This window comes from Canis aureus, chromosome 18 (assembly GCF_053574225.1).
Source record: "Canis aureus isolate CA01 chromosome 18, VMU_Caureus_v.1.0, whole genome shotgun sequence".
Taxonomy (NCBI): Eukaryota; Metazoa; Chordata; class Mammalia; order Carnivora; family Canidae; genus Canis; species Canis aureus.
Window position 1 is genome coordinate 15398620 of NC_135628.1, and position 13027 is coordinate 15411646.

The 13027-nt window shown below is 38.6% G+C and overlaps 1 protein-coding gene across 17 annotated transcripts in view; it reads right to left on the reverse strand.

The window, feature by feature from the left end:
- Positions 1-681: 681 nt before the first annotated feature.
- BBS9 (Bardet-Biedl syndrome 9) overlaps positions 682-13027 on the reverse strand; it is a 431432-nt gene continuing 419086 nt past the window's right edge. For 16 of the 17 annotated variants that reach the window (XM_077856234.1, XM_077856239.1, XM_077856231.1 and 13 more), the window contains 2 exons: positions 1338-1448; positions 682-1111 (listed from right to left, as the gene is read on the reverse strand). In XM_077856234.1, the coding sequence (XP_077712360.1) occupies positions 1080-1111; positions 1338-1448 (143 nt within the window). In that variant the 3' untranslated portion in view covers positions 682-1079. Of the gene's footprint in view, positions 1112-1337; positions 1449-13027 lie in introns of those variants that run through there. The other variant, XR_013356572.1, reaches the window with a different exon arrangement.

The window sequence follows — 13027 nt, forward strand, 5'->3', positions numbered from 1 at the left end:
ATGACATCTTTTACTGGTCCCTACAGGCTGGGTAAAATTAACCTAACAGTTGGTTCTGATCCAAAGGCTAGATGTTGTCCACTCCCATGCTTGACAATTAAAAATATTATATCTTCTGCTGCATCTCCTAAAAAAAGAACACTAGAAATAATAAATAATACATCTTCCACAGGTTTTTGTCATTTCACATATAGAGAAACCATGAATCATATCTCCCTTTATACTGGCTGATAAGCACTCCAAAACTGGCACAGATACCTTTTTGATTTGTTTAAATCAGTCTTGAAACTGCAATTTTACCTTGAAATTGGCAAAATCTCTTTTATTTCTTGCATATAAAAAACTTACATTTTAATTCTAATGTGTGAATCCTTTTATGAAGTGGATTTTTTTTTTTCATATGAAGTGAATTTTTAAAAGGTGCCACCACAGGGTAATCTAAAGAGGATGTTAATATACTATGTTCCCTAAAAATATTTTAACATTTTCATGCAATACTAAAAACTTACCTTTTTCCATTTTTAGTCTAAAAAATGGATCACATGAAAATTCTATGGTTTATTTATAAAACAATTACATTCAAGTCTTACCATGGAATAGCAAAGTTTTTAATTCAGCTTTTTTCCTTTGAAGAAATAATGTAGAGAAACCAACCTCTAATTATACATCAAATCCAAGATATTGTTGGACAATGAGATGCTTTATTAAATTTGATACATTTACTATATAAGATTTCTGTGAAAAAAAAGGGGTATCAAATTACTTTGGATCTAGGTCTCTGCATTATAAAATCTGTCCCCAAAAGATGTCCTTTCACTATACCCAATGGCTATAAACATACAGAAGACCAAAAAGCAGCAATATCTTTTCCTGACCTGCCTATGGTATTACAAGTTCTCCTAGCAAAAAAAAAAAATAAAAATAAAAAATAAAAAATAACAATCCCCATGTCTATCATTTCCAAGCAGGTAAGATGGAGAAGCACCTGGGCCCATCCTACATCTGCACTTGGCATGAGGCCCACACAGGATCAGCCTTGGGAAGGCCATCTTCCTCTCTTCCAGACAACTCTACTTGAACTATTCCGAGAGTCCTTGAAGGGGTAAAACTTCTGGAAAAAAGAAAGAGAGCAAGAATGAGAGTGAGAGAGAGAGAGAAAATATTTCAATACTGAAAGGAAGATACAAATGATCAAATTCATCTGCACTAATGCTGAGGGGAAGGATGAAGAAGTTGGAAAACAAGCACCTTTGCAAAATGTTCTCTGGTATGACAAGAACTGACCAGAGTGCCACTGTCCCTGACATATCATTGGTGAAGGCCACCCAATTTCTTACCAGGCAGAGGTGTTTCTAAATTGAGGTGTTTGTGGTTGGTAAACAATTCAGTGGAGTCTTGCTCGATTGATCTTTCCTCTAAGTCTGATTCTGGGATGGTAGTACAGCCACCTAGTTGGAAAAAAATACATACAATATTTTAAGCAGTGTGTAGGAAAATCTGCCTCTCCACACGGCAACCACAGTTTAAAAACATACCAATCATAAAGATAACAAATGATGTGACAACAATCTTCAGGAGCAGACTAAAAAAGAATAATTTTAAATGTCTGTCTTTGGTGAAAATATGGGAATGAGTTATTGCCCCCAAAGACATATTATACCACTTAGCAACAGCAGTAATGGTGTTGTCTTTAAACGTATCCTTTTCGAAGTCAGAAAGGACAAAGCCTATCACATATGTGATATCTGTAATATAAGGGCACCCCAACAGGAACTCTCTCTAATACCAGAGCATCAGAAACTATAAAAAACAAAACATATTGACCACAAGGGAATGGAACCTTTTTTGAGCAACAAGGAAGGCTGCTGGTATCCTGAGACGGTGATTATGGTAGTATTTCCCTGGACTTTGATTCTATCCTCTAACCCCACATCTCGCATCTCACAGTACAGACACAAACACTTCATAATTCAACAGCAAAGCCATAAGCTACATTGTGGAAGCTTTCAATTCCAAGTCAATTCTACAGTGACTTGAGGATGAGCCAGCACTACTATACTTTTAAAATATTGGGTATAAGTCATTTGATTTTATTCACCAAAATCTTGTAGGGGAAACTCATGTGAGAATTTCCTGACTGTATCTGTAACTTGATTTGACTAATTTGCCATCATTTCCTGGAAATGTACTGACATGCTGTATACTATACATATTTTTTTTTCCAAAGCCATTCTTCTTATTAATGAAGTGTGATTTTTTTTTTTTTTCTTTTCCTTGTCTGAGGCTTTCCACACACGGAGTCTAAAGCCTCTGTACTCAAGTTTGGCTTTATGCATGAGGGAGTTTATGAGGAAAGACAGGGTATTGTAGCACTGATTTGTAAACCACATCAGTCAAATGAGAAGGAAGTGGCAAGATCCCAAGTCTGAAGGAGAATACACCTTACCATTCATCCCTCTGCATCAACTCTGAAAAAAGAAATTGATGCCAAGGGAAACTTGAGAGAAAAGCATCTCCACATTCATAAAATAAGAATTAGAGGTAGCCTCAGAGGTCCCCCAACAGGAAATGTTAGAATTCTCCATCAGTGCAATGGAACTTGTCTGGTTATAGTTGAAAATGGGGGGACCCATTCAGAAGGAGGACCAGGCTTATTTTTACTCTCTTTCCAAGGCCTGTAGATCATGGTAACAATAACTATCATTACTGAGTACTTTCTAAATACTAGAAACTCTGTCCATATTATCTCATTTAGACCCTAGAAACCATAAAATAGCTATTATTATTCTCATCTTACAGATCAGAAAACAGATCTCATGAGATGCAGCAACTTGCCAAGGTCACACAGCTCCTAAGGAGTAAGGAGTAAGACCGAGCTCACACCCAAGCCTGACAACTCCTACAGCCCATGTTATCTAACCACTCATTTTATGGCTCAGTTGCAACGCTAGCCAAAGAGGTACTGTGGCTGCAGGTCTTGGGTGTCAGAAGGTTTTATCCCACCTGGTGATCTACTGAGTGACTGCCACGAGCATTGCTCAGAGTATTGTGAGGCCAGGGCAGGCTCTGAGGTGCTGGGACTCTGGAGAAGCCCAAGAAATAGCACTCTTCTTCTTCTCCTGGCCCCTCCCCCAATTAAGAAAAAAATTAAGGTATGTGGGGTGAAGGAGAAGTGCTTCTGTAAGACTAATGAGAGAGAGGAACAGAAAGAAGGGACGTGCTCCTTGCAGAACAGAACCTGATCTCAAGAAAAAAAGACCAAGAATGGCTTGGTTTTTCATTGCACCCTCATAAAACACATTAAAGCATCCTTGGGGCAGAAAGAGAGAAGGAGCAGGACGAGGCCAGGAATGTTGTACTCATGCAGTTATCTTCACACACAAGGAAACTTCAGGAGTGGGGAAGAAGCACACCCGGCCAACAAATGGGAAGAGTGCAGTGATCAGTGAGTGCTATCTGCCACATTTGTGGAGAGAGGCAGATCTCTGCTAATTAAGTGCTGTCCATCTTTTTTATTCCAGCTGACTCAATACTGAGGCAAGACATTGGATAAAGACTTAAAAGCACTTCCTAGTTCTTCAGTCACATGGACATAAAAGGATAAGTCTGTCATTACAGACTATGAACAACTTATGTAATTTCCTCTTTTCTTCTTGGCACAAAATTTTTTTGCCTTGTCTTTAGTATAGAGAGATAAAAAACCTCTCAAATCCCACAGCAGAGCCAACCAGTCACTTGTCCCGGGAATCCTACCCCCGTTTTTGGGGATGCCTCTATGTAGCCAGACTGACCAACTATATGCCCAGAATTTTTGCCTTCCTAGTTTGGGAGAAACAATATGGTATGGGATCTGGCATCCTGACCAATAGGAAAAAAGCTAGGCAGAGAACTACCCTCCTGCCTCCCCCTAGGTGGACTATGAATTATTATTTTTCTTTTGTCAACCACTAGGAAAATGCTGTGTGCTGGGTAGACGTACCAGTTGGCTTTCTTAGCAGGTCACTGAGCAAAGTGGTCACCAGCACAGGATGCACCCTTTTATATTACATCATATATCCCCTTGACTTCCTTGTCTTTTTCCTCATCCTCCCTTTCCTGAGTTTTCCAAATAAACCATCATTTTAATCCTTGCCTCAGGCTCTGCTTTTTTGCAAAAACCATTGATATTGGAAGTAGTTCTCAAAAGCAGGCCTTCAACATGGAATTTTTAAGTTAGCCCAGCTCTTCCCATGCCAGCCATGCTTCTCAAAAGGAACAGTTTTTAAAAGATCTAATCTATCTGGAATCAAGTTAGATTGCCCACCACGTGTAAGAAATAGGGGTTCTGTGGCTGGGAGCAAACAGGATGGGAATAACCCTGTTATGTAACTATGTAAACTTTCATCCATGATTAACTGGAATGAAGTGCATGTAGAGGTCAAGACTGGCAGATTGAAAAGCTGTAGAGTGGAAATATTTAGGATTGTAAGCATTCCAGAATAGGGTGGCTGCTTCTGATGACCAGATATGTTGGAAAAAAAGAAAACAGCAAGTTTGATGAAGTTAATAGGCAATGAAAGATACATCCTTAAAGTCAGAAGGCCACTGTAGCCTTGCTAGTTTAAGTGCGATCATTGGACCTGCAGCACTGGATATCACCAGGGAAATGTGTTAGTTCTTACCCCACAACTACTGCACTTGAATCTGCTAAAAAGGACAGATGAATATATTAGATGAGATTTTTGCTAGGAAAAATAATATTTGTTTGTTAAAAATTTCAGAGTAAGCCGTAAAATAACAGAAATAAAATATAGAATAAATACAAATAAAATATAAAACTTCCAGACCATCAGAGACCTTCTGAAGCCGTGGAAGTGGAGCCTGGGTTCCACGGACGCCAGATGAAGTACCTTTGGCTTAGAGCCTGTACCATCAAAGGATAAGGGGAAGAAAAACCACAGCTGGATGAAATCATCCAAACACACATTGTGTGTGCAACACATTAGAGCCAACAGGCAAAAACAAGTGAGAGCCAGAAAGCTCCTGATCTAGAAATCATAGTACTATGGACCTAGTGCATGCTGGGCACTTGGCTTTGAATTCTTAATACATTAGCTTACTCAATCCTCAGACAATTCTATCGGGAAGGGTTTACTGGCCCCATTTTACAATTATAAAAGTATTGCTATTAATTTGTGTTTTCTCTTTAGCTTTCCCTCCCTTGTTCCTCTTCCTCCAAATTCCTCCAGGCCATTTTGTGCTTCCTTGCCTCAGAAATTTGTACTAGGGCCAAATCAAAAGTAGCCTGAAAATACTCTCTCTTCTAGCCTTAGTTTTCCATAGCTTGAACTCACTGAAGATATGAAAGAAAATCTGGGGAAAGATTTTCTCTAGTCATAATTCAGAGGGGAATTAGCTTGGCCACCTCAAGGGAGCAAGACATCAAGGGATGGAGGTGTGGGCACAATGAAGGCTGGGTATCAAGAGCCCCAACCTCAAGAAGGACTCCCTTGTCCACCAAGCTTCTGCTGTGGGCTTAGGCAGGGAGGCTGTTGACAATACTGTGCCTTCATTTTCTGAGTTCCATGGAGAGAAGAACCAGGGGAGGTAGGGTGGGCAATAATAACTGAGATTGAATTTCCCACCTTCCTGCTCACAAAGAAAAAAAAATTTGCATCCCTGACTTAGCTTTGCAAGACTAAGTTTCTAGTCCTGCTAGAAAGTCTCCATTTGGGGGATCCCTGGGTGGCTCAGTGGTTTAACACCTGCCTTCCGCCTAGGGTGTGATCCTGGGATCAAGTTCCACATTGGGCTCCCTTCATGGAGCCTGCTTCTCCCTCTGCCTGTGTCTCTGCCTCTCTCTCTCTGTCTCTCATGAATAAATAAATAAAACATTTAAAAATTTATTAAATGTAAACCTAGAGATTACGCCATTTGCCAAAGGTCACATAGCAAGTCTATATGAGCTATAGCCATGCCAGCCATGCTTCTCAAAAAGAACAGTTTTTAAAAGTTCTAATCTATCTAAACTAAAATGTAATAACAATAAAAGGGATTACTAGAAAAATGAAATGAACAATATACCAGCCTTCACCTATTAGTAAATTTAATCTTTGTAAAAGTACTCTGTCAATTGCTACAAGTTTCTATACACTTACTCTCAATTTCAGTTAACAAAAAGTCTACAGGCAGATGCCAGTCTTCTGGCCACACTCTGAACAGCAGTGACACAGATATGGTCTACCTTAATTAATATGATTTATAGAATTAGAGTTTAGAAATAATTCAGCAAACTCCTAATTATCTAAAGTTCAGATAGCCAGCAAACTCATTTTGGCAACAACAGGGGCTTCTCACGACTTATATTATCTCTGTTCTATTCAAATATCTGGCTGGCAGCTCCCTGCATGGTATCCAGAACAGCCCCCTTTCCCTGCCATGGAAGATGTCCAGGTTCTCCAATGCCTGCTGCTGCCACAACTATGGTGATCCACTTCTATTTCTGTGCTCTTTCATAAGAGGAGATTCATTAAGGGAAACTGGGACCAGAAGTTGGAACTCTGCATGCATGGCCATTAGAGAACAATGTTGTAAGTGGTAGCTAACCCTGCAGGTAAAATTTTAAAATGTAAAGCACGTATCATGAATTGTGAATAATCAGCATAGAAGCATTTTGTAACAAGACAGTCTATAAATTGGATACTACACCAATGATGTTTATGAAGATGTTTTTGAGGCACTTTACTACACTGCCTATTCCTCTGAATTGTTACCAAATTATGTGCAATCTCAATAAAAAAGCTGTAAGAGCTTGTTTTTTTTTGCAAGTTAATAACACATTAATATAACAATCCTCATGTTGTCAGAAAAGTATTTAAGTAAAAAATATTACCTATAATTCTGAATAGTATTTCTCCCTATATTTATAAAGATAACACAAGTCTAAGTTTTTTAGGAGTCCAAACTATCTTCAAACCTGTTTCTGCATTTAAATGCAAATTATAAAATGGTTGAACTTCCTCCCTAACCAGGTAAAACATATTTTCTCAACAAGGGAATTACACTAAGGAATTTCTACCCACTGTCAGAAAAACAAACAAATAAAAAAATAACAATAGGGGATCCCTGGGTGGCGCAGCGGTTTGGCGCCTGCCTTTGGCCCAGGGCGCGATCCTGGAGACCCGGGATCGAATCCCACATCAGGCTCCCGGTGCATGGAGCCTGCTTCTCCCTCTGCCTGTGTCTCTGCCTCTCTCTCTCTCTCTCTCTCTCTCTCTGTGACTATCATAAATAAATAAAAATTAAAAAAAAAAAAAACAATAAAAAGGAGCTCAGGGGGGATCCCTGGGTGGCTCAGTGGTTTGGCGCCTGCCTTCGGCCGGGGGTGTGATCCTGGAGTCCCGGGATCAAGTCCCATTGCGTGGAGCCTGCTTCTCCCTCTGCCTGTGTCTCTGCCCCCCCCCCCCGTCTCTGTATCTCTCATGAATAAATAAATAAAATCTTTAAAAAAAAAAAAAAAAGGAGCTCAGGTCCTCTCTGTAGGTTACTACTGTGGCATTAACTACAGAAGTCATAGAGTTGAAAGGTCAAGACAGGAGGTCAGGCAGAAACAAATGTGACTATCATCTAGAATACTAGGACAGAGATCAAAATCAGAAGCAAGATAAGCATTGGAGTGCTGGTAAATACGTAACCAGCTAACTGGCCAGAAAGAAAAGTAAAGCCCTAATCTGGAGTGTTTCTCCATGTCCATGGTGTAAATACTCCCATCATGCCCAATTTCAAGCAACCAAAGTGACATCACCAAATAAGAGCTTGGTAGACCTGCACAGGATCGCGTGCGCGCGCGCACAAACGCGCGCGCACAAACGCGCGCGCACACACACACACACACACACACACACACACAGTTGGCACGTCCACCATATGGACTCTATACACACCAACTACCTCAAGAGCATAGATAATAGTAAAAATGTAGTCATGTAGTTAGTGAAGAGTTTTGAGATATAGTCTCTTTGTTCCTAATACAATGTATTTGATTATAAATATACATAATTTAGTTTTTAATAATGGCTGAATTTATCAACTAGCTCCCAGAATCCCTAAAAATTCAACAATTGGCTCTCATGAGCTAGTGAGAGCCAGCTCCAGCACTGAAGGTAGGTATGGTGTAGGGGGTTTAATGTTGTATTTTGAATCCTCAGTTCAAACTGTGGCACACTTTTATGAGCCAACCAACCCTCTGGAGCAAGTTATTTCACATAAACAAGTTTTAGTTTCCTTATCTATAAAATAGAGACTATGGCATCCCTCCTTCATAAGAGAGAAATTGATGAGTGTGTATAAGTGCCTGGCACACTGAAAATTGATGAGTGTGTAGAAGTGCCTGCCCCATCTGTAAATAAGTTTTGACTATTTACTTCCAGGTAAAAGTTAGGAACACTAAAAGAAGAGTAAATAGGCCAAGATAAAAGTTCCTAAAGGTAGGAGTCTGAAAGGATAGGCTTCACACAGGCTGATGCACCTATGGGCCAAAGACACAGCTGTGCAGCAAAAAAATAAATAAATAAAGTGCCCAGGAACCTTATACGTGTGGCCACCTCTGAAATTGACTATTCTATATTACTTGTGCCTTATCTTACATCTTTCCTTCTACTTGATTAGTTTCATTCTAATATTAGATCCTACCTCCATGTGAATCCTGGTGGCCCAGCTTACCTGTCTCACTATCTACCATATTTCCATTACTTCTACCCAAATATTCTAAACCAGGGTACAGTAAATATTTTTTAAACTTTGCAAGCCATCTAATCTCTGGTGAAACTACTCAATTTTGCCACTGTAGTGCAAAAGCAGCCAAAGACAATATGTAAACATGAATGAACACTGGTTGTGTGCCAATAAAACTTTATTTACTAAAACAGGCAGTAGGCCAGATTTGGCTCATGGACTATAAATAGTTTGCTAATCTCTGGCCTAATCCAAGGCTCACAGAAAGTTACTCTTCATACAGTATCCTAATTCTAAAGGATCCTAGAGGTATTTAACACTGTTAGATCACTTTATAGTATTACTAGAAAAAGAAGGAGGAGGTGGTGGAGGAAAGGGATGATGAGGAGGAGATAAAGAAGAAGCAGCAGAAGCAGCAGAGCAGCAGATGAATGAGAAGAAGAAAGAGAAGAAGAAGAAAAGAAGAAATGAAGAAGAAGAAGAAGAAGAAGAAGAAGAAGAAGAAGAAGAAAAAGAAGAAGAAGAAGAAAAGAAAAAAAGAGAAAGAACAAGAAGAAAGAAGAAAGAAAAAGAAAAAGAAAGAAAAAGAAGAAGAAGAAGAAGAAAGAGGAGGAAAAGAAGAAAGAGAAGTAGTAGTAATAGTAGTACGAGTAGTTTAAAAGCATATTGTTTACCCTATTGCTACAGAGTTTTTTGGTTTGGGCAGTGATATACTTTTTAATAGACTACATTTCAGAATCATTTTAGATGTTCAGAAAAAATTAACAGATAGTACAGTGGATTCTTACATATCTTCTGCAGTTTCCCTATTGTGATATCTTGCATTTGTGTGGTACATTTGTTATGATCAATGAACCAATATTAATACATTATTATTAACCAAAGTCCGTAGTGAATTCAAATTTCCTTGGTTTTTACCTAATATCTTTTTTTTTGTTCAAGATTCCATCTAGGATACCACATGACATTAGTTGTCATATCTCCTTTGGCTCTTCTTGGTTGTCACTGTTTCTCAGACTTCCCTGTGCTTTTGATGGCCTTGACAGTTTTGAGGAGTAGTGGTCAAGAATGTTGCAGAATGCCCTTCTACTAAAATCTACCTGATGTCTTCCTCATGACTAGACTGGGATAATTTTTTATAGGAGGTTTCTTTTTATAAATTCTTAAGGTTTCCAATATTTTAAAATTATCTCCAGGTGTTTATATTAACTTTTATCAAAAGTGAAAGCTAAGTGGGCAGTGACTAGAGAGGCCACTGAAAGAGAACGAGGCCAACAGGGAGACTTGACCTAGACTATGAAGCCAACAGTAGTGGACAAGCCTGGATCTGGCTGCAGGACCCAGGCCAGGTTATCAGTTGCCCCATCTGTAAAAATAGAGGGTCTTTAATGAGGACTTTTGGGAGGATTATAGGAGAACATGTATACCCAGTACAGTGCTTAACACATGGTACATTTTAGCATCTCTGGCCACTATTAATTTTTTTGGCAAGATGTAATTTCTGAACCATTTTTGTGGAATCAAAGAACTTTAGTTTTCAGTTCAACTGACTTCATTTAGTAGTTATAAAAACAGGGGCTCAGAGAAGGTAGCTCATGCCCCTAATGTCCCAGAACTAGTTCTGATTCTCTTGCTTCCTAAACCACTAGAGCTTTCTCAAGAACACCTCTTTTTCCAGAAAGATTTCAATGGATTTGTTTGTGAGTTGGCTGTCTTAACTAGTACTTCCTTTCAATGATACAGAAAATCCAGCAGGTTGGCAAGCTATTCTTTGGGTATATTTTAGGACTTTGCTGATTTATTTTCTTGCAATGGTGACCTTTACAGTTGATTGGGTGTATGGGTGAGAATGTTCCATTCCTTCAGGGAGAAAAAATAACTTTCTTTCTTTTTTCTTCATATATGTGAGAGGAATCAAACAAGGTGACATTGAGAATCACAAATGACCCCAGGCCCTGCTCTGACCTACCAGCTAAAGAATTGTCTGTTCACATGGCCTGAATTGCCACTTAGAATTAAAAACAGCAGAAACCTCAAAGATATACACCAGTGATATTTTCATTTAATCAAGCTTTAGTTGATGGATACAGTGTTTTTTTTATATTAACATTCAGATTTCATTTCAAAGGTTTATAATTCATGTGAAGTGAGGGGAATGGGTGCTTCGAAAAGAATACTTCACTATCTTAAATATGAAGAGCTTCCCAAAGAGACTATGAATAATTGCTTACAAATTTCTCTATTAATATAGCCATTGGGAAATGTTTTATTTTTTAACCCCCCTGTTCATCTCTTTATCTATCTATACATGTTTGAGTGTGAACACACACAGCACATAGGCATACAGACATATATAGGATTTTTCCTGATAATTCTTCTTACTGTGTTTATTTTCCTAATTAGTTTTAAATATATTTTTTTCTAACCCAAGGACAGCATAAGCTTAGAAAGTCAAGTATCCTACTGTATGTCTACATAGTGATTTTAGCTGAATATTTAGAAACTTTTAGCAAAATGGACCAGTGGAAGGAAGGATGCAGGTAGAAGAGATGAGGAGACAGAGGATGAAAAGGAAAGGGGATGGGAAAGGATGGATCACCAATGTAGTCTATGATCCTATGCATATACTCCTATGTAAAATATTTGGGGAAACTTCTGAAGGTGTAGATGATCTAATATTTGAGCATAAAAAATACATTAGCAGTTAGGAAAATGTAATACAGAATAAGAGGTATAGCTAGGAAGAGTTGTAGATAAAACACAGATTAAGGATTTACACAACGGCTACAGTGAAAATAAAAAGCAAAAACTCTGGAGGAAATATGGGGCTGTACTTCCTTGAACAATCCCTACTAATGTCTCTTCTTCTAAACTGGACTTCAGATCAAAGTGTCTGGTCTGTCCCATACCTGGACTTAACATTTCCTTGAGAGCACATCATAATTGGTAAGGCTATGTTTGTTGGAAATTTTATGACTAATGGTGTGTGTGTGTGTTTAAGAGCCATTTTGGAGAGCCAACATTTCTGTGAAACTGGGTTTAGAAAGGTGCTTACTAAGCAGATGTGTTTCAGAAAAACACATATATATGAATATGAATTCATGTATATATGAATGAGATTGTTAATAAATACAACAGGATCAGCCCTCATCAAAACACATCTTGGAAATAAAGCCATCAAGATGTATGGTATCACTAATGTGTTTTTACCACAGCATGATAAATCAAGTTGATATCATATGATGGCGCTGCTACTCTAAAGGAGGAACTGGAAGACATATGTCTGCATCTTTCTCATCTCCACTTCTATTCTGCTCTTTACTTTATTGTAATGTGGAAGCACCCTACCCCTACCCTGGTTCCATTTTAGTTTCAAAATTCAGCAAAGCAGAAGAAAATGCCTTTCTATCTAGTTCTAGGTGTCCAGTTTCAACACACAATATTTGCTTTTCCATGTTCTGTTTCAGTCCATTCTCCAACTTTTCTTTCATTTCATTTCATTTGCAGGTGCTATGCTGATCACATCGACAGTAACTTATTATCTACCATCAACAGAAATAATAATGGCTAGCAAAGAGAGGCAAGTGAAGGTCACTGTAATGTGTGTCCAACACAAGAACCTGTGGAATGTTTGGGAATCCAATTCTGCTGCTTAATAATAGGCTTTGATCCCCCCCACACACACACACACAGTGAGAACTTAAAATGTGTTCAAGACTATGCATGTACCTATGTTTGAAAATATTTCCATTTTACACCTCACAGCAGAGACTAAGTGTGTGAATAAAAGGGAGTCTAATATATTTTAAGAGGTCTAGCATGTGTCTCAACAAGTTTTAAAATCCCCATAAAGGCTAAATACTAAGTCCCTTGGGGTGTAAGGGCTCCAGTCAGAGTCTGGATTTAAGAGAGCAGGGTGCTCCTGGCATTAAGAGGCTTCCACGACTTGAATAATGATAGGGGTGTCTAAGTATTCTTTTAGCTCCACCGCCATTTAGAATTTAGGTACACTTGGTACAGAGGATTAAAGAAATACAGGAACATAGCTGTTTTCATCCACTGATAATTACGTAAACAGAATGTACCAAGCAGAAAAAGAGTCCTATTTATAAAAAAGCAAGTGCAGTCCATAAATCCTACAGATTGGAATGGATCCAGGTTAAGAATTTCTCCAGATGTCAGTCTGTAAACAGGGCTTCATAAAGTGAATTCCCCAATTAATTGTTGGCAAGAGTGATCTTTACACTATGTTAGTGCATTATGATCCCTTACCATATGTAGGTGAATTGTTTTCTGGCCCTATAGATCATTAATC